This window comes from Vanellus vanellus (genome assembly GCF_965231255.1).
Source record: "Vanellus vanellus genome assembly, chromosome: 5".
Lineage (NCBI taxonomy): Eukaryota > Metazoa > Chordata > Aves > Charadriiformes > Charadriidae > Vanellus > Vanellus vanellus.
Window position 1 is genome coordinate 62,783,767 of NC_138910.1, and position 22,386 is coordinate 62,806,152.

General features: G+C 39.4%; 2 protein-coding genes across 2 annotated transcripts; both read left to right on the plus strand.

Annotated features, from left to right (window-relative positions):
- Window positions 1-621: 621 nt before the first annotated feature.
- GCLM (glutamate-cysteine ligase modifier subunit) lies at window positions 622-11,510 on the plus strand. Its single transcript, XM_082483583.1, has 7 exons — window positions 622-831; window positions 3,570-3,635; window positions 5,373-5,457; window positions 6,219-6,275; window positions 7,578-7,780; window positions 8,971-9,085; window positions 11,290-11,510. The coding sequence occupies exons 1-7, from the start codon at window positions 712-714 to the stop codon at window positions 11,457-11,459; spliced, it is 816 nt and encodes a 271-aa protein (XP_082339709.1). The 5' UTR covers window positions 622-711; the 3' UTR covers window positions 11,460-11,510.
- A 2,327-nt stretch (window positions 11,511-13,837) lies between these two features.
- Window positions 13,838-21,877, plus strand: DNTTIP2 (deoxynucleotidyltransferase terminal interacting protein 2). Its single transcript, XM_082484216.1, has 7 exons — window positions 13,838-13,950; window positions 15,023-16,713; window positions 17,709-17,844; window positions 18,537-18,632; window positions 18,959-19,123; window positions 20,128-20,237; window positions 21,722-21,877. Exons 1-7 carry the CDS (start codon window positions 13,852-13,854, stop codon window positions 21,813-21,815), a joined length of 2,391 nt encoding a protein of 796 aa, XP_082340342.1. The 5' UTR covers window positions 13,838-13,851; the 3' UTR covers window positions 21,816-21,877.
- Window positions 21,878-22,386: the final 509 nt, after the last annotated feature.

A 22,386-nucleotide genomic window follows, 5' to 3' on the forward strand; every position in this document is an offset into this window, starting at 1 on the left:
GGTGTAAAACTGGAGTTACATCCTAACAGTAACTTTTAAGTTTCATCAAAACGTAAACACAACCAAGCTAGATATGCGTTTGGTTTCCCTTTTGGGGCCTTTTTATCTCAGTGCCTATGAAGGACTACCTGTCACTCGAAAGCGTCGTGACTGAAATTCGGATAGTTTCACTAATTTTTCGAAGCCCGCAGAGCAGCTGCATAAGCCCTGTTTGTACGGCCGTTACACTGGGCCCACCGCAGTGACTCACGGCCCGGGGGAAGCCCTGTCCGGCCCGGCCTGCCCTGCCGCCGCGGGGGTGCGTTACCGAACGCCGGGCCGCCCCCACCCGGCACAGCCAGGCGGACCGACGGCCAGCCTCCACCTCAGCGGCCACCACAGCCCTCCCGGGGCGCGGCGGCACCGGCCGAGGTGGGGAGGGGGGTGACAGGCCCGGCCCCGCCCCGCTGAGGGCAACGGCCCGGTGAGGGGCGGCGCGCAGGCGCGCGGCGAGGCTGGCGGGGCGCGCGCTCCTTCCCGCCCTGGGCCCGCCCCGCCGCCCATTGTCCTCGCGCCATGTGACCGGGCACGGTTACAAAGCGCCCCCCCTCCCCTTCGCCCCCCTGTACCCGCCGCCGTTGTTTGTGCTGAGTCACGGCGCGGCGCTGCTCGGTGCCGCAGGTGTCGCGGGGAGCCCGGCGGCCGTCGCCGCCGCAGCGCGAGGCTTTCCTCATGGAGACGGACGGCGCCCGCGCCCTGCTGGAGCGGGCGGCCACCCTCACCCTGCAGACCGGCAACCTCCTCAACTGGGGCTGCCTGCGCAAGAAGTGCCCGGCCACCCCCGGAGAGGAGGTGAGCGGAGGCGGGCCCCGGGGCTTCCCCTCAGAGCGCCGCGGCGGGGGCTCGCCCTGAGGCGGCGGGGGTGGCGGGCGCCTGCGCGGCGGCGGGGACAGCTCCGGGTACCCCTCCCGGCGGGCGCGGGGCGTCTGAGCCACCCAGGCGTTATCCGGAGTCGGGCTTGCTTTTCTGGCGCCGGGCAACGCGGCCTGCTGCCCGTCATCGAAGGGAAGAGGGTTTAATTGCCCGAACGGCCTGGGTCCGGTCGGGCCGGTCCGCGGGCAGCGCCGGAGGGAGCGCGGCGGGAAGCCGTCCCGCAGGCTGGCGGTGCGGGGAGCCCAAGGGCGACACACAACGGGCCTCGCTAGCGACAGGCAGGGGTGTCGTGCGTGTGTCCCGGTGCCCCCGGAAGCGCTTTGCTGTCTCAGAGTTTTTCTGAGAAAACCAGACTGTGTTTGTGCTCTCGGGGAATGAAGAATTAAAAGGCTTGCAAGTTTTAAGTGCTGTATGTGACCCGTGATGCTTCCTTCGCAAGAGGAAGATATGAACAGATGTGAGCTTGCGTTACAAATGATGAACGTTCTCTTTTCTAACCTGAAATTGATTTTAATAACTTGTTGGTGGTGACAGGTCTCAGGAAAATTAGTTGTTGCTGTCATTCTTTATTAAAAAGTTGAAAGAACTTTTTAATCACCACTTTAAAACTATTACCTTTAGCAGTATGTGTCAACATCTAAAATAATCTTGATAAAATGGCTGGAGATCCTGTGGCCGTGAACTTCAGAATCTCACTGTATTTGCTGTCTTGTCATGACTCGGTAATCTGAAAACAGTCGTTCAATCACCAGAAGAACTATGGGGGTTTGGCTAGTTATTGCTATGTAGTGGCACTGTTAATAATCTACAATTTGGTTGATTGCATGTTAATCATGCAGAAATGGTAAGAAAGGTGACTGGGAGGATGATGTAATGAGAAGGAAAAATTCATCATGCTTTACCTTAGTTGTAATGCGGCAATAACTTTTTTATTTGGCCTGGTTGCTTATTACATTCTGTGATCTGTATGAAATAGGGCTAGATTCTGTAGCAAAGAGATAGCTGTATCGTAATGGGCACCCTTGTGTGAGTAGTTTCTGGAGGGTTGTTAAATAAAGAGTGGCTAGTGTGCATAACCAATCAGTTAAAGCATTTAAATTAAATTGTTTACAGGGTGTTTGAACATAAGGCTACCTGCTTTAGAGAGTTGCTGGAATTCCAAAAGCAAGTGATAGGTATTAATTATCAGAAACAAATTGGCTTTTAGCTCTCCTATTTGATGTAGTTAGTGTGTATATAGTTCTCAGGTAATGTAAGCTAAAGTTTTGCAAACTATGAACCCTAATGTTGGGAGTCTTGGGATGTAGCTGTATTTGGAAAAGCTGGTCAAAGCAGTCAAATAGACTTTGCTTTTCATGTGTGTTGAGGGCAGGGGAATGGTGTGCTTTGGAGATGGAGGCTCGTGAATACGAACTGCAGTAGAAATACAAAGTGCGACAGTTGCAAAGTAGTAATATATATAATATACATATTTAGCACTGTCTCACTTTCCTTGGGAAAGGGAAAGAACATTATAAGTTGCATCAAAATAGGCTAAAGGGTTCCGGCATTGTGGATAGCTATTTAATGGGCGGGAGCCAATTCTTACCTTTTGACACAGTTGGGGTTTTTTTATGCCATTTTAAATGACTGGGAAAGAATGTATAGAATTTGTGCTCACAAAGTATTATTACTGGATTATATCTTAAAGTTTGTGATATCCTGTTGGGGGGGGGGGGGGGGGGGGGGGGCTTCCAGGTTGTACATAGTATTATGAGCTCTCTGAATTAATGTTAGATGTCAGAGGAAATTGCTATTTAATCATACAAAAAGTAGGTATCCATATAGTTATAAAATATATTGCTAAAAGTGAAGTAAAGCAGCAGCTCATGCAAGTGCTCCTACCTGTGGCAGATAGCAGTCTTGGCAGTACATTTATTTAGCCTGCAGGTTAACAACTCCTGAGATGTATCAGAGGGATGCTAGAGCATTGGTAGTGAAATATGCAGTTAATTAGCTGATTTAGACTTAATAGTTGTGCCTTACCATGTTCAAAAAAATCCGTGGTCAGAATCCTTTTCAGGTTTATTTTGCATCTGTGATGCAAGCAAAAAGCAAGTGTGGGGTAGGATCTGAAGGTTCCCCATTCAGTAATGAAGGACTTTAAAGCATTAGTAGTTTGGCACAACGGAATAGGTAGGCTGTAAATGAAAAGGGTCAGATGTATCTTGGAAAGAGAAGTAATTAATATAATGAGTATTTAGTGATGGATTGTAACATCTCATTTCTAACAATGTCATAGTATGTATACCATTATCTAACTACATTGTACCTTAAGAATTTCTATGAAAAAAAAAAAAAACAAACCACAACGCCCCACACCCTAGTTCTTGTTGCTTGACATTGTTCTTTCCTTTAAAGATGGCATTGGTCTGAGAAATAAATTAAGTACAGTTCTTGTATTACTGCTAAAACTCTCTGTGAAAGAGGAGAGGAAAATATGTAAGTAAACTAGTTTGAACAAGTTTCAGATGGAAGCTGTGAAGGAAGAATCTTCTGTGGTTGAAGGAATGGTGTCATTAGTTCACCTGCTCAGTTTGTCCTACACGCCTCTGAATTGTTGTATTTCTGTGCAGCTATAACATAACTACACTGAAATATGAAAAAATATTTTGTAGGTGCGGGACTGCATTCAGAAAACGCTGACTGAATGGAGCTCAAAGATTGGGCAAGATCTAAATCAGGTAGGAGAGGTGTTGTGCGTGTTATCCATGTTACACATGAAAACTGAGGAATATGTAGTTGGTTACACCTTTTAAAATATAAATTAATCTATTAAATTTCTGTAAAAATATCTGCAGCTCCAGATATCTTAAGAGTTTTTTCTCCCCGTCCCCCTTTCTTTTTCTCTAATGTTTAGTAAATTTGGAGAAGTTAAGAAATACCAAAGTAAAGAATCCTGTTGATGGCAAATAAGACAATTCTTAACAAAATAGAAGTCCTGGTCTCTAAGATTTCAAGTTAATTGTTGGGGCAATCACAAAAAAAATAATCTGTATACCTTAGAAGTTTGCTAGTGTGTTTGTAAAAACTCAACGGGGAATTATCTAAGCTATGGAGGTGACAAACTAGACAGCTGAAGATCATCCCATTCGGAAGGGAACTCTGAAGCATAGCCTTGGTTGTCTTAGAAATATTTCTGAAGATGCAGAAGTAGCAATTTTCCCCTTAAGAGGTAAAGACTTCCACATAATTCTAAGAACCAGTCATGGGAGTATGACATCAACATCTTAGTGTATTTGCCTGCTCCTCTTTCACTATTGCTTCTGAAATTCAGCAAAGCGGTAATAGGTTCCCACTAAACACAGTATTTGCTCTATGAAATATTAGCATGCGTCTTTAAAAAAACAAACAAAAAAACCCTAAATAATGTTCCTGACCATTTCTTTGGGTTTTGTTACCAGTTCTTGTATAATGGTGTCATCAACTGCACATTGCTGCATTCCACACTGGGGTGTGGTGAGGCAGTTATTGCTGAATGATTTGTGGAAGATCTAATGATTTCTCAAGAAGAGAACATAAATAAACATTTGTCTCTGTAAGATGTAGTGATCCATTTAAAGTTAATTATTTGGCATAAGGTAGGTTTTACAGTCAAAACTTGTTAACTGCATAATTCCAAATTCTTTTATGAATTATATTGGTTTCCATTAGTTTAAAAAATAATTAACTTCTGTTTAAAATGTTGACTGTATGGAATAACTCGAAGACTCACTTGAGGATTTTTTTGATAGGGCAGCAAAAATTACCAAAGAGTTCTTGGTTGGGGGCAGGGTGGTATGTGTGTATAATACAAAATCTCGTGTAGGTAAAGACATAAAATAAGTCACCTTGTGCCAGCTGACATGAGATGTCAGTCAGGTCTTAAATGAGGTCACAGGGAGAAATCTCTGAAACTTTGCTAATTTTTAGTTTCAAAAATATTGGTATTTTACAGCATTTTCACTATAGGCTTTTCATAGGCTTCACTGAAATTGCAAAATACTTTTATGCAAAGATGTTCCTGCTCAACACCCAAACTCCCTAATTCTGATAACAAGGTGTTTTTCAGCTGGTCATGAGGCTTTTTTTAAAGCAAAACAGTTTGAATTGGCACAGCAATCTCTTCACATCAGGAAATGAAAACACTGCTGAATCTTATTCAAATAATTCTTATCAGTAATTTGTAATTTTTTTGTATTAGGGGCATATACATATCGGGCCTTTCATATAGCTTCATTTTCCTGACCTCCCCTCAGAGATCAAGCAGCATTGGATTACTTTCTTTCTGTCATTACATTTTTATACTGTTTCTGTTTCTAACTGCTGTAAGGCTTTTTATTTATTTATTTTTCTTAAATTACTTAAAGTTAAAAACTTTCTTCAGGAACTTACTATCTCCTCTTGAAGAGTTGTTCCTAAGTCTCATGTACTTACTACAGGAAAAACTGGAGGTTCTGGAATGTACTGTAGCTCAAGCTGTAGAAAAAATAAATCCTGAAGAAAGGGATGAGTTGAAAGTTTCAGGTAAGAACGTAGGCAAAAATATGGTGGCATAAAAAGGTCTCATATGTAGTCGTTAATAGTATGTTCATACATGTATTTTTTTCCAACATGTTTTGTAATTGCAAAGTCAAATGACATTGGTTCACGCTCTCATAGTTTAGGTAATTTAGAAGTTGGCTAAGAAAGACTTGAATTCATATTTCAGGTTTTAAAGCAACTCGGCATTTTTCTAGTTTAACTTATATCCCCTCAACATTTTAAATGTATTTTGTGAATCTTTGACTTTTCTGAAGCAAAGTATTACAGATAATACTGCAATTAAGAAATAGCATTGGAAGCACATTTATTTGCATAATTTTTCCAGGTTGAATATGATGAACTTGAAGGAGGCAGTCCAAACTAACTCTAGTACATTTTGAGTCTCAGTAAGTTGTGAAGAGGTCTGTTTGTACTGTTACGTTTGGGGTTTTTATACAGGTTGTTACAGTTATTGCTTAGTGTCTTGATGCTTAAGTCCTAGCTGTACAGCTTATTAGATCATCTAACTGGATGATTTCTTCTTCTGAGACTGCATAACAACTTTGAAATTTAAGAGAACAGTGTCTTTATTGGGCAGTCACGTTTCAGAAGGTTGGGGTTTCTTCCAATTTTTGAAGTAATTGATGTAGATTCTAAGAACCGTTTATCCAAGAACTCATAAGTAGTGTACATAGCAAAAATAAACAGCTGTATACTTAATAGTTGGCTTGTTTAGTTATTGATTCCAGTTTTTTTGCAAATAGCAAAACTGTTCATCATTGGATCAAACTCTTCATCAATCAGAGATGCAGTTGACCTGGGTAAGTGTGAAACTCAAACTTTGTTATTTACTTTAGTATTTAGAAATAAAATTAGAACCTCTTCCATCCAAGAGGTGTATTTAGTGACTGTCACAAGTATATCCTATTAAGAGAGACTTAGGTAATCAAGTATATTTACATGTTAAGTTTAGTCAGTAAACTAATTAAATGTGGATTGACACAAAGTCAAATCTGTTTCCTTGTTTCAAGCAGGAGCAAGTTTTTATTCTTTAACACAGAACTTGTTAAAAAGTTAATAGCGTGTGGTGTTTTAGTAACAGTGATACAATAGTTCTTACCAGTTGTTGTTAGTTGCCAGTTGTTTTTAACATGGTGAACTTCGCTACTAACTGTGCAGTATTTCGGAGATTATTTAGGAAATAAAGCAATGCTGCAAGCAGCTGATGAAATAGTTAAGTTTTATTGAAAATACAATACAATGGCTGTACTGCTACATAAAGTTTTGTTAGCCTAACATAGTGGCAATTGTGAGCAGCACTGAACTTTGCCACTTTGAAAGACTGTTGGGCATAAGGCGTTACCAAAGAACAAAGGGTCAGATACCATTCTTTTCTCTTGATACCACAGTTAATAGCCTCTTTATTGTAAGCTGTAGTGCCATTTGTTAAAAATTCATTGATAGAATCCTCCTCCAGAAGAAAATAATTTACTTGGCTACTAACTCTTATTCTTTTTGCTGTGCTTTTAGTCTTAACTCCTGAGATCTATCAAAACATAGAATCATAGAATGGTTAGAGTTGGAAGGGACCTTAAAGATCATCTAGTTCCAATCCCCCTGCCATGGGCAGGGACACCTTCCACTAGATCAGTTGCTCAAAGCCCCATCCAACCTGACCTTGAACACTGAGGGATGGGTTCTCCTAGTCCATGCCCTGTACTTGAGTTATATTTCAGAGTGAGAGTTACAAATTTTGGAATAAATTGAGAGTGAAGGAATCGAGAATTGTATGTCACCACTGTCTTCAGAGAAAAATATAGTTTTAACACTGGAAAGGAGGAAAAAGCTTCACACTTTGTTTGGTAGTGGGGTTTTTGTTGTTTATTTGTTTTTTTTTTTTTCCCCAAGACCTACAATTGAAACTTGGCCTTCAGCTGTGTGTTTGTTTCTTTGCTAAAAACATTGTATTACTATCCTTGACTGCTGATACACTTGGAGTTTCAGTGAATGGGAATATAGGGGAGTGAAACAGGAGGTGTGTTTTTTGCTGAATTTGAAGAGTCATGCTGTTTATGTTCGTAGCTCATAAAAGATTTTGCAGTGTCTCTGTTCTTTTTCCTCAGCATGTTCTTCCCTCGGAGTTGCTCAGTTAGACTCAGTCATTATTGCCCCACCTCCCATTGAAGATGGAAGTAGCCTGTCCTTGGAGTATTTGCAACCTTATTGGCAAGAACTTGAAAATCTAGTTCAAAACAAAAAGATTGTTGCCATAGGTACCTCTGACCTAGATAAAACACTGTTAGAGCAGCTGTATCTGTGGGCACAGGTGAGAACAAACTTCTTACTTGTAGCATTTCTAGGACAGAGAAACTGTTGGTTTGTTGGTGCCACACTGTTCTAAATTTGTCATAAATGGGTTTATATACAAAATATTAATTAGCCATGGTATTTTCAGCATCTTGTGGATGGTCACGATATTGTTCAGGGTGGGGGAGGCTCAAACTCTGACTATGACTTGTTCAGTGTTCTTACATACAGACTGAGAAAGGCTAGAAACCACAGGCCTGTTCAGTAGTAGGTTCTTTGAAGTACTGAAGGTTTGAGTTTGGAATGCTTTTATGTTTAGGAAAGAGCATAAACAGTACTCTTAAACCTTCATATTCCAGTGAATCTGAAAACATAGCTGTTTTTACTTTAAGCTGTGTTGCGAATGGAGGGATTTCCCCTTGGAAAAATGCTGTTTGAATGCTAAGCTTAATATAAAGAGGAAGACAGGCTATGAATGAAGTAGCACAATATTTTGTTGTCCAATGTGACTAACTGCCTCTTAACATTTGAGTGATGGATGTCTGTACTAGTATGTGCCCATGGTCATGTAAGCCTGTGGATTTACTGTTTCCTTATTAGTTCTTTGAATATTCCTCTTATGATGTTTCTTTTGTGGTATGTGGACATACTGTATCTGTATAAGAGGTCCTGCTGAGAGTCCTGATTTGTGCTTCTTGCAGTTTTGTGTATACTGAGAAGAGGACAGTTGAGGGGGATTAATGACCACCTGTATGGTGATCATGAACGCAGTTTGTGATGAGCAGGGAAAGAGTCAGTGGAAGAGTGTCCCTTTTAACTTAGTCTGATGTAGGCACTTACCCGAAGGCATGGAAGACTGCAAATTATATATCCTTAACAAAAATTTATTTGGATTTTTTTATTTGAAGCCTTTTTCAAAGTAATACCCCTATAATATTTTTACTGGGTGGGGGAGGGGAACAGAACTGCTGCTGGTTAGGGAGCACAGCAGATAGGGAGCCAGAATGGGTTAGTGTGCTGCAGGAAGTTGCAGATGTGGGAGTTGCCTGTTCAGCATCATGCAGAATTAATTAGCTGTGTTCAGACCTCTAAACAATGGTCAAAGGCAAATTGTTCAAAGCAAAATTTCTGTTGTAATAGAGGGCATGGGGGAAACAACTAAAATAAGTACATTATTTTTTTCTTATAAAAGTATTCTGTTACTTTCAGGTGAAACCAAGTAGTAATCAGGTGAACCTAGCTTCCTGTTGTGTGATGCCACCTGATCTCACAGCATTTGCAAAACAGTTTGACATACAGCTGTTAACTCACAATGACCCAAAAGGTAAGGCTTTGCTGGATAAGCTAACAGAAGACTTCTAAATACATTGATTCAGTACAAAAATGGGAATAATCTTTCTCCAAAGTTCTGAGTTAGTTACATTTGAATCCTGGACAAAGGATTCTAAAAGTTTCTCCTCTATAAAATACTTCTATTAAATTCTTGCTTTTGCTTCAAGAAAGAGGGGAAAAGGCAATCTTTCAGCCTTGTATGGTTTCTTGAAATTGTATTAAACAGAGAAAATAAAGTAAATAGAACAACAAACTACTGAGAAATTTGTACTACATTTGTTAAAAACATCTTATTTCTAGGAAACCTAGAACGAAATGAAAGTTGTATTGCTGAAAGACAGTAAATGACAAATGATAATCCACTTGTCTGTGAAATAGCTTGCATAGAAATGTTGACGGTCAGTTGATTTTTGAGTAGTTTGGTAATGTTAGACATGTGTAGTGGTTTAACCCCAACCAGCAACCAGGACCATGCAGCCATTCACTCACTCCCCTCTGCTTCCCCAGTGGGATAGGGGAGGAGAAGGGGGGGGAGGAAACCTCGTGGGTTGAGACAAACACAGTTTAATAGAACCGTAATGGAAGAGAAGATGATAATGATAAAAGAATGTACAAAATGAGTGATGCAGTACAGTTGCTCACCACATGATGAGCCTGTCCTGAGCAGCGATTGTGGATTCCTGTTCCCCATCCAACCCCCATTTATAAACTAAGCATTACGTCTACAGTATAGAATATTCCTTTGACCAGCTTGTCATGTCTATGCTGCCTCTCAGCTTCTATGGGAAGCTGAAAAAGTCCTTGACTTAATCTAAGCATTACTTAGCAATAACTAAAGCGATATGTATTGTCAGCACTATTCTTGTACTACATCCAAACCACAGCAGCTACTAGGAATTAAATTAATGCTATCCCAGCTGAAACCAGGACAACATGTAAAATTATTATACTTTAGGTGGGATTCTTTCAAGGTAGTGAGTTAAAATAACATTATTACAAAAAGAGTTGGTGTAAATTCTTTACTTGTTTTATGCAGTGATTCACTTATAAATGATTGAAGGACTTGGAGGCTTTCCTTTAGACTCTAGAACTGAGTTACCAGCTCCCTAGAATGTTCTGGCATATTATATTAGTTTTTCTCAAACACCCTCTGATCTTCTTCACTATAATGACACCTTAAATAGCTTGCTGGAATTGTGAGACGTCTTAAACAATATTTAGTTCACTCCTTCCCTACATTCTTCTTTATGACCAGCTGTTCATGATGATCATACTTTTCCTTCCTTCTCATTTCTTCCCATCCCCCCCCAAAGGAAAAAAATTACGTAAAACACTATTTATGAAGTACATGCTTTATAGTACAACTATTACAACCAATGAATTTCATCAGTGCTTGAGCCTGTATCAGCACTGCTCTGGCAGCAGACAGGATGAATTGCTGTTCAGTCTGACAGTTTCCATGTCCTGTGAAGTCCAAAGTGTAACTTGCAATTTAATTAATACTCTCTCTCAAGAGTCATGAAATGAAGGAGAAGATGATTTGGATAGAAAACAAAGCAAGTAGTGATTCTTTGCTAAGCTTAACTTTTCTGTAATGGTCAGCTGAAGAGTATTGAGACTGTCTTTTGGGAAGACTCCTCATCAAAGAGGTTGTTCCCTTGACTGACTTTTCAGAGGAAACTAGGAGGATTTGTACTTGCCTTTCTTCTCTGCTTTGTGGCATTTAAGCCCGTTTTTCTTATGCTTTCTGGGCTTGTGCTTATTATGAGCCCAGTTATGGGAGATGCTGTAAATATTGAGCTTCCAGTGACTGCAGACGTAACTGAGAATGCTCAGTACTCAGCTGATTTCAGGCTTATGCTTTACTTGCCTCCGGTTTGTCTAGCTAGCTCCTCAAATGTAATGTTCATTTTTTCTTGCTAATGGCTCTGCTGATCAACACTATTTGATATTGTAGAAGTCTCAGTTAATTAGTTTTGTGGGAAATACTCAGTGTTGCAAAAAAAAGTGTCCTGAAGATTTCTGTAATACTCAGCTGCTTTTATCCTATGTGCATTCTGGAAGAATGGACCTGTGGAATATCTGGCACTGCTTAAGATTTTTGACTGTAGGAAAAGGCTTCTTTTACTAAGTGTTGCTCTTTGCAGCTGTTTACATGACATTATTTAAAGCATGAATATCCCTTTTTAACTTCAGAATTACTTTGTGAAGCAAGTTTCCAAGAAGTTCTTCAGGAAAGCATCCAGAACATGAAAGCACATGAATGGATTCCTTTATGGCTTCTCCGGTATTCAGTAATTGTTAAAAGCAGAGGAATTATCAAGTCCAAAGGCTATATCATTCAAGCTAAAAGAAATGCCTCTTAAACCACTTTTTCTTTTCTTTTTTTTAATGGCTTACTGTTTTAATTTCTTGGGGATGGGGGGGAACATTGCTTTTTTGGCATGTTTTTTTTTGTTTGTTTCATAGAGACACTTTTACAGCATTTGTAACAAAGACCAAAAGTTGTAATTATTCAGTGTGATGTCAGGAGTGTCTGCAGTGTTCTAACACTATTTTTAACCTATTGACCAGTTCCTTTAAAATACGAAATATTTTGGGTTTGTTTGTTTTCAGATGAAATTATCTCTAGAGAAACAATTTAAAATATTTTTCTTTGTATGACCAGTTCACTGTAAAATTATCATTATATTTTAGCTGCCATTAGGTAGTATAGAGAAACTTATATATTTTTATTTAAAAAAAAAATAATTTCTCTTAAATAATAGTTACTTATCTGGTAGGTACATAGATTTCAAGCATTCAAGGACTAGTTTTTATAAAAATTGTCATCTTTTATGAAAAATTATCCTCCAAAAATTTAACTGGTGTCTCATTACTTGGTATGTATATATAGGCAAGTCCGCTGTTTAATTTGTGTGGATGGGAAAATTGATTTATTTTTAATATAGTGTAAAAGACCTGTATGATTTTGGAAAAAAAAAAAAATGCATCTTCCAAATTACTTTCTGACTGTTACTTGAATTCCTTCTGGCTTCTTTGTGCCTCAATATGCTTTGTTTAGTGTTTGCACAAGTGTGATGGCATCTTTACTATTTGAAATAGAAAATGTGTTATTGTGCAAATTGTTTAAAATAGGAATAGAAAACAAGTGATGAAAAAAATCTGTTAATCAAAAATGGAATTGTGCCTGTTGTCTTCTCAACCATGGCTTGTTTTTTTGATACTTGTGACTACACAATCGGAATCGGCCAAGTCAGAACAGATGGTACATGTTGAAGCTGTTCACTATAGGATTGTGTAAAATGGATAACTTCTTTTGGGGTTGCCTAGGAAACTTTGCTGCTTGAGTGCCATTCAGAAATGATGCAAGCAAGGGTTAGGTGTATTTCTGTTTGGCGGTAGCTTAGCATGCTGGCTTTTGAATCCTAGGGAGATTGCTGCAGCTAAGGCAAGGGTTCTGGTTTAATGTAGTCTTTCTATCAAAAAGGCCTTTTAATTTCCTTGGCCTTTAAATCAGAATAGATAGCAAAAGCTCAACTTTTAGTTCAGCAGGAGCTTGATACTACGTGTCTGAAATACTCATTTGCTTTTCGGTTTCAGGTAGGAGCAGGAGTTCATACTAGTAGTACTCATTAACTTGGTTGTACATACTTTGAGTTTTGGACTGTAAGGGAATGAATTTTCACCAACATCGTTCAAATTCTGTTATGTAGGCAGCTAGTAGAATTTGAATGCCTGTAGGTAATGTCTAGAGTGTCAGCTTCCTATAATCCATTCCACTAAGTTAAAGGATGAATCTTTTTCAAGATACCTTTTGAGTCCTTATCTGTAGGTGGCAAATACTGGGAAATTCTCCTGGACTACTTCAGCTCTTTTGATAAACGAGAGGGGGAGGAATTGGATCTAGTAATGCATTAATAAAAATTTATTTTTTTTTTCCTTACCAAACTTTGGGGTTTTTTTTAGTGCTGGGTCAGTGCGTATCAGTTTCAAAATTACAAGATCACTTCCCTACCAGCTTTGAGTTGTGTGCTGATGATGATTAACCACTATCTGTATGTTCTGTCTCTGTGTTTGGCTGTTGACATTCTGTATTGTATGACTCTTGTGTGCTCGGTTTTATAAATTGAAATGCTGCAAAACAAGAATTGAGATAAACAATGTATAGGCTGCTCTAATGGCATAACTATTTATTTCCTCTCTGTAAACTGTTAACAATTTGCTTGTTGCAGAAAAGTACCCTTTAAGACATGATAATCTTATTTTTCTAGAGTCACTGATAGAGTAACATTTTATCAGGTTGTCTCATTAATTTGTTTTTCATCAAAGGGGGAGAGATGGGATTTCCTTATGTGAGAAACTTGAAAGTTTGAATTAAAATTTGAAATTCTTGGAGGCTTTTAATCTGTGCTTTGTATGAATTATCATCTTCATAATGGTATCTTACACTTTATCATACAGTGGTCTTAAGGGTCCTACGCTCTGGGTCGTCATCACCCAATTGCACACGTAACCCTCTCCCCTGCAGCACGCTGTGCTACTCTGCACTTGCCCCAGTGCCTCTCAACACCAAGCCCACACACCGCACCGTACTGCTCCTTTTCCCTCTCTGTCCCCGTTTTATCTGTTTTTTATGCCCCGCCGGCCGGGGGCGGGGCTCGGCCCTCCCGGGCGGGGCGGAGAGGTGGTGGCCGCGCTGCCCCGCCTGCCCCGCCCGGCGTCGCCGGAAGGGGCGGGCACACTGCGCCTGACAAGATGGTAGCCACCAGGCGGGCGGCGGCGCGGCGCAGGGAGCAGGAGCCGCGGGGCGGGGGAGGCAGCGGCAGCCCCTCGGCGCCCGCCGACGCGGCGGAGGTGGGGGGGGGCCGGGAGCCGGTGGGGGGAGGGGGGCGCGGACAGTGGGACGCCACCGGCCGTGCGGGGCGGCGCTGCGCTGCGGCAGCCATCTTCGCGCACACACACACGCGGCCTCGCCACGGGGGGCCACCCCGGTGGCGCCTGCGGGCGGGCGATGGAGCCCGCCGGCTCCGTGGGGCTCGGCGGCGGCGGAGCCCGAACTGGCGGCAGCGAGCGGCGGAGGAGCAGGAGCAGCAGTGGGTCGGCCTGCCGCGCCGCCCCGCCCCGCCGGTGCCGTAGCGGCACCCTGCTGTAGTCGGCCCTGTCACCTCCTTGCCTCATCGGGGCTTGCAGCTGCTCTGGGTTGTTACACCATTTAACGTTGCGAGTTAAGGGTTAGGGTATTGATTGTTTATTTGTCTTTGCAGTGCAGTTACTTTAGCATTTCTCTGTGGCTTTTCCGCTAGATGTGCAAATATTCGCGTAAATACTGATCGTTTAGGTAGCATAGTTTATGTTGTTCCAACATGGTTCTGTGTTTCGGGAAGATCTTGTTGTTGCAGAGTGTTTTTTCTTTTAAAAATTGTGAATTGCCTTCCAGGTAACTTAAAGCATCATTAAAGAAGCAGATTATGCCGAGTGTTGCTGTTGCTGCAAGGCCAGTCTGTTCCTAAAATTGGTTATGGAAATCATTTTGGGACGTACTCTGCCAGTTGCTAGGCTTCAGTGTTTTGTAGTTGAGCAAATCTTTGAATGCTTCTGAACATAGCTTCTGGATTTGCTTCCCAGGACGGCTTGCCAGGCCTTTTTAGAATTGGAAGATATTTGTTTATATTTCTTTATGTATTTGTTTATATTTCCTAATGAACGTGTGTGCTTCTTCTCCTGCCTTAAACCAAAAGACAGTGGAGAAACAGATAAGCAAGGGTTGGTTTGTTAACGCTTCTTCCACATAGATGGGGTTCCATGGAGACATGTTGTCAGTTAGAGTACATTTGTTTAAAAAGATTGTTAGTGATTTTTATAGCATCCTTTTTATGGGGTTATTTTATTTGTCAATGGCACACTTTTTTTTTTACTCCTTTTCTAGGTGGCATCTGCTGAAATTAGTACTCCTGTGTCTATGAGGACTAGAAGAAGAAGTAAATCAGTTCATAAGCCAGAGGTAATTCGGGAATCTCAGTCTGAAGAGGTGGAACATGCAGAAACAGAGTCAGATGTCAGTGATATCTTAGAGATGCAAATTACTAGAAATGAGAACACGACTGTTCGTTCAGTTGCTGAACCACCAGCTGATGGTGATGTGTCAGAAACAGAATCCAATTGCTCTGCTGTGTCTGGTGTTCACACACCTTTGTTTGTAAGAGTAACAAGACGACGACAAATTGTGGTTCCTTGTCAACTGGATTCTCCTGACAAAAAAAGACATGACAAGACAGCTTTTCTAAATAAGTTAAGCAGCATTCTGGATGAAGATGATGTCTCTGAAGCCGAGTCGTGTTCCTCTGCTGTTTCTGGTGTCCAGATGCCTAATATTACCAGAACTACAAGAAGCAGGCACAGCAGAAAGAAATTGCAGCCAGATACAGTTCACAAAGCCCAGAGTGAAGATATTGCTGATGCAGAGTCGTGCTGCTTAACTTTTCATATGGAACCACCCATCACTACCAAACGAGTTACTAGGAGCATGCAAATGAAATCACAAGCAGAAAATGCTAAGCAGGCTGAGAAAGGAAAGAGAGTTGTTTCAGAAGATGAGAATTTAATAGAGGACATCATTAAATCTGAGCCAGTAAAAATTTCTGCTTCTAGACCTGAATCAGAACTTGTCTCTGACGCAGAAGATGTTTCCTCTATCACTGAGGATAATAAAGAATGCAATTCACCTAAAAGCAAGTACTCTTCCAAATCTGCCAATACAACCCAGAGTGAAGATGTGAAAGAAGATGTTTTGAATAATGTAATACCCAGCAGTCTTACAAAAGTGAAATTAAGTGACACTGAATCACCTGGAAAAAAAGCAGTAAAAAATGCATGGTCGGTTGGGGTAGATGATTCAGAGGAAGCATGTGGCCAAATACAAGAAGAACACAGTAGAATACTTAGGAGGAAGGGGAAACTAGAGCGTATGGATCTTTCTTTGACTGATTGCGTGAGTCCCAAAAAAATTTTAGAATCCAAAGAGCAACAAACACCAAATGAAAGTAAAACAATTCCAGAATGCAAAAGAGCAGATGCTGAGGCAGATACACAGCAGTCTTTCACCCATGCTGACAAATTAAAAAAGGGTGAGCAAGCTAGTGCCGTGAGCAGCCCACAGAAGGACAAAGCTGTTGTACAAAGAACAGATAGCGTTGATGGATGCGGAGTGCTTGAAATTGATGTGGACTGTGGTGAAGACCAAACAGGAGAATATGCTGAATCTGTATCCCACAGCAGTGAAAGTGATGGATCTGAAAATAGTGATGTGGCAGACATAGGTAAAGTTGAAGAGAATCTGTGTTATAAAGAGGCAGATAAGAGGACTCCTTCTCCTAGCAAACCTTTGAAAGACAGTTCACTGCATGCTGAAGGGCTTTTTGTAATTGATACTGAGCCCGGCATGAGTTCCAGCCGAAAGTATTATCTAGATAAGGTAGACCAAGCTAGTGATGCTGAAAGTAAGCATGAAGGAAGTGAAAAAGATGAAGAATCCTCGGATCTAGAAGAGGCTGAAGAGGAATTGATAGATGAAGATGAGAAAGATGAAGATGATGATTTGTTGAAAAATAAGATTGACGTGTAAGTATCTTTTTGGGAATAACTAAAGAATCTGCATTTCATTCAAGCATATGTATAGGATATGTAAATTAAGTGCTAAATGATATGAAGTAAATGAGGGAGTAGTCTCATCATATTGACATGGAAAGTGGGGGTGCACAGATTATAAAATACAAATATAGTCCACAAATTCAGGGTTTGGGGGTTTTTCAGTTTTGTATATAGCAGAAGAGAACTCTGAAATATTTAGGCATCTGGAGGCCTGGTATGTGTTCAGCTTAAAAAACAAAATGTGAAATTGGGTTAAACTGGTCAGGCTGACTTAATCGCTTATTCAGGTCACAGTTTTCTTAACTGTTGATTTCTTAGTTTGGATATAAAGAACAAAAAGTCCAGTAAATTCCTTACATATTATTGCCTAATTAGGTCATGCTTTTTAATCCTAAACAGTCACATATACTTCCATGTTTCCAGTTCTTGTTGTGCTGTGGGACAGTGACACTTCAAGTGAAATCAGGCCAGCATAGAATCATAGAATAATTTAGGTTGGATGGGACCTCTTGAGCTTTTATAGTCCGACTCCAGCTAAAATTCTTTTGTATGCTGCATATGTTTGAAGCATAATACTTTGTTTAGGTTGGATAAGTATGTCTTAATCGTCTGAAAACCTTCAGGTATGCCAGAAGTCTTGCAAAAACCTAGCCAAACATTCAGTGTAAAGACATTATAAAAGATTAATCACAGTTTAATAGAAAGTTGTAAAGGGATTGTATTAATAAGCATTCAATATACAATAAATATCTGGTGTACTTCTTTAGACATTACCATATTTCTCTGTAATACTTTATAGCTTTTAAGCATTCTTGTAATCAAAAACCTCTTTTTGAGTTAGCCACATATATTGTTTGCGGAAGAATGAGAAACATATTGTTTCTGTTTATCTTTCTCTGAGGACAGTAGGTGGTTTAGATGCATGCTTGTTACAATATTCTAATCATTAACTATCTCTCTTTTAGTTTACATCTTTCCAGCAGCATAGACCCTGGTTTGAATATCAAGAAGCTTGGAGGTTTATATATTAGTTTTGATGCAAAAAAACAGAAGCCTACATCAAGTGTAATTAAACAACTGAAGGAGAAGAAGAAGGACCAGGTAATGTGTTTACAATTATGCAGTTACCTGTTACTGTAGTAACACAAAGATGTTAATTTAGTAAGGTTGGCTTACTTGTTTTTAAAGTATCCTGTTTTATCGTTTGCTGGGAATTTCCATTCTTTTTGGGCAAAGTGTGGATTTATGTTTGGTTTTAATGGTAAGAATTTAAATACATGTGACACTTCAGAAACTGAAAAGCAATGCAAATACCAGTGTTATCTTGTAAAATAAAATGAAGTTGATTATACCTGCAGTTTTGTCTAATGGTACACAAGCTGAAGGTCTGCTAACAAGATTTTTAGTCCATAGCAAGAATGAGTTTCAGTAAATAAAGGTCTATACTCTCCCTAATGCAGAATTAGCAGTTTTATTTCAAAAGCACCCTTTGAGATAAAGGAAGTGTGTTATTTTCATTGAGAATGTTTTCTTAGGCTCATCCATGATAGCACTCTATTCTAGAGCATTTGCTTCTCTCGCTTCTTCCAGAGCTAGCCAATTGCTTTCTGTTTTTCATCAGGGTTCTGTTTTGAGGATCCCTACTACTTTCATTGTGGATCAGAGAAGCTCAAGTATTGCATGACAATGCTTGCTTAGATTCTACATGAATCCTTTAGTAGGTTCTGTACATACGGTAAAGCAGTAAAATTTGTATCAGTGAAACAACTAACATTAAAAAAAAAATCTTACAGCTCTTGCAGAAGAGTATAATAACTCCAGATTTTGAAAAAAAGGAATGTGTCCCACCCTTCAGGGAATCACTTCATCAGCTAAAGAAACAGCGCAGGGTAAGTGAAGAGTTGATAACACCTCAAATAACAAAACAGGCTTTGGTAGAAAGCGCTGTCCTGGGACTGTGTGCATATAACAGGCCTCACTGGAAGTGGAGTGATGAACTGCCATTTAGTGTCTTCCTTCAGCCATCCTGTGAAAAGCCATCCTTTTAGTCACTGGCACAGTGAATTGAAACATCATGAGCTCAGACAGTACAAATCTGTCATTAATACAGTGCTGATGACCTTCATAATAAGGGTCATAATAAGGGGAGAGTTCCCTGCTGTATCCTGTTGCAGTTGCTGAACGCAAATTTATTATTCTTGGTATTGCATCCTAGGCAGAGCGAGCAAAAACAACAGGTGACGGTTGGTTTGGTATGAAAGCCCCAGAAATCACAAGTGAACTGAAAAATGATCTTAAAGTTTTGAAGATGAGAGCTTCATTGGACCCTAAGCATTTTTATAAGAAGAATGATAGAGATGGTCTACCCAAGTACTTCCAGGTAAGGAAGCAGCAGAAGGTGGCATTGTACTGCTGAAGTTGTGAACAGCTGTTCTTATTCCCTGCATATTTTTTAGGTAGCCTCTATGTTGATTTAATTTCATAGCTTAATTATTGAAGTATTTTGATTACTTGGCTGCAGCTTACAACTGCTTAACTCTATATTACATATATGTATATGCTGTTTTTTTTTAATGTCAGCTTATCTCATAGTATTGACCAAACAACTGCCTTAATCCATATTGTAAACCCTCAGTGGACTAGATTTTCACCACTTTTTTTAAATATTAGCTGGTTTTAACTACTGCATTTATTTTCTTACTAGCTAATACAGTTTGAATGGAGACAGCTAGCTTTGTGATCAGCCCGGAATTTTTACCACTGTAGCTCTAAGCTTTGAAGTGGTTTGCATAAAGAAAATAATTACTGCAGAAACTGTAAAAATAGATTTCCATCTACTTACACCTGTTTGAATAGTTAGCGTGCTTGAGGAAATTGGTTTCATTTCTCAAAATACTACCACTTCACTTTAAAAGGTGGATCTTGTATGTTTCTGGCAGGTCTGTTTTCACTCCATGTATCTCTACTACTAACCCGAATCATCAGAACTGGCTAACATGCCTGTTGGAAAAAATGTGATGCATTCCAGGATGAAGCCCTTGTATTAGAGCTGGCTTAACTGCTGTGTAGCCATCTAGCAAAGCCACCACAATGACAGAGACAGGAAAGAGTTAAGATGCGTTGATGCAGCAGTCCAGTGTTGAAAACTGTACAGTCTTAAAGCTTAGGCCCTCCTCTGTGCATTAAACAATGAGACAAAAAGTGACTCTGCATACGAAACACTGCTTACTTCTTTTGAGGTTTTGCTCTTTCTTAAGATACCAGTCTGATTTTCTCTGTAGGCGTCTTTACACTTGTTGCTGAGGCTTGAAAAAAAAGGGGGGGAGAGGCAAAACAATGAACACCTTGCTGTACAGTAAGAATGTTTTAATTTCTGTTTTCTAGGTTGGAACTGTGGTTGATTCTCCCATAGACTTTTACCATAGTCGAATCCCTAAGAAACAAAGGAAGAGAACAATTGTCGAAGAGCTGCTTGCGGATTCTGAGTTTAGAAGGTATTTAAAAACGGTTTTGTAATTCTAATATCCTATGTAAGAGGGGAGTATTTTTAACTATATATTCTTTTTTGTTGGTTTTACTCAGTTTTTTTATACTTCAGAGAAAACTTTTTAGACTGTTTCAGCACTGCCATTGAGAAGATCTAAGGGACAGGGGATAGTTAGACTGAGACAGCATATTTTTGATATTCATAAAAGGGTTTTATCCAACTTGGGTCATTGCTATTGGCAGCCACTCTTAAAATAATGTCAGTGTTGAAGAGAGAACATATCAGCCCTATTCTGGTTCATTTCTAAAATAAGTGTCTGCACAGGCTTACACCCAAAACCAAGGCCTCTGAACAAGGGATTTATGCCTATGCATGCACTCTCTTTGTTGTTTAAAGACTGAATATTTTTGCTTGTCATAATTGATAGAAAAGTGCTGACTGTAATTCTATGAAAGTTGATACGATTTCATTTTATAAGCATGTCAGTCTGCCAGCTGTCACAGGAATTAAAATTGCGCTGGAAGTCTTACTTGAAGAATGTGATTGGTTTAATGAATGTCTGCCTAACCTACAGTTTCTGGGGTAGATCTCTTAGTTGATCTGTTTTGATATTGGTTATTACATGATGTTAATCTGCACTTCTTTTTTCACATAATGACATGTTTTCTTGGAAGTAGTACACTATTTGGGATTATAAGGTTAATGTTGTCAGGCTCATAAATGAACTACTAATGTTGGGAAGGCAAGTTAGCATAGCTATTTCTTAACTAGTTTTCTGGCTTGCCCTGATTTGTAAGGTATTTATTAGAAGCTATTGTTTAAAATTAATGTCTTTGAAATTTGATCAGTTAATTTATGTTGTGGCTAATAAAGGGCTTTAACAAGATACTTCAGCATTGGTGCAGATATTTGTCAGGTTTCAGTGTCACAATTAAAAGCCTCAGTGCTGCACAGTGTGCAGTAATCCATTGTGGTAATTGGTACGGGTACTTAAGAATCTATTAGAGGAGTTAGCAACTTATATTCAGTATGTATATCCCGTTCATTGTTTAGTGTTAATCTCATCTCAGTTTTCAATCTTGAGTAGACTAAGGTTGATTATCTTGAGTTTGCTGAGAAGGCAGCATAAAAGTGGGTATAATTTGTCCATAGTATTGTCAAAATTGATGAATCTTTGCACTATGAGCAGTAGCAGTGTTTTAGCAAACTGCCCAAAATGTGATTGTGTATGCATTGAAGAACCCCTTGTTTATGCCAAAATTAATGATTCTTCATCAAATTTACTTCCAAAACAAATTTACCTGCATTTATCATTAATCCAAGTGTTGATTTTCTTTTACCTATGCATAAGTGTATAAAATTAAAGAAGTCTGACTTGGAAAACATGAGAGAACTCAGTTTGGCAAACTATATATGTAGAGTACTTTCCATGTTATCTTTTCCTGAACTTTGGTTTATCATGCTTAAAAGTAAATTATCTATTTTGTTCAGATATAATAAAAAGAAGTATCAGGAGATCATGAGTGAAAAAGCAGCTTTTGCAGCAGGGAAGAGGAATCGGAAGAAGAAGAAATTTCACAATTAAGAAAGACTTGAAGAAAAATAACAAGCTGGAACAACTTACTTGTTATAAAACTTTTTACAGAATGTTTTGGTTGTGGTGGTTTTTTTTCGTTTTTAAGATTGCAGGTCATGGTTTAGGGAGTTCCTTGCAGTGGGAATTTGGTAGGGAGCTTTACCAAATTATCAAGTATATAAATTTAAATTAATTTAGATTTAAATATATTTTTTTTATTTAAATTAATGTTTATGTAAAAAGATAATTATATGAAAGCACATTGTTAAAGCTGAACACAAAATCCAACTTCATTTATTGTGGTCTTTTCAGGCTTCAGTCTTTACATCAATGAATTAGTAAAACCAGTTTAAAGTTATGTGTGTAATTCACCTTGGCACCCGTTACATGCCAGAACAAATTTTTTCATGTCTTGTTAGAGGTGCTGCTGGCCAATTCTGTAATAGAAGTTATTGAAAAATAATTTGGTTGTGAAGGGCTTATTTCAACACTGACCATAATAGGGTTTAGAATGTCCTGGAATTCAGCGTTTGCACATATACTTATATATATAAAATAAATAAATATAAAAATAATAAAG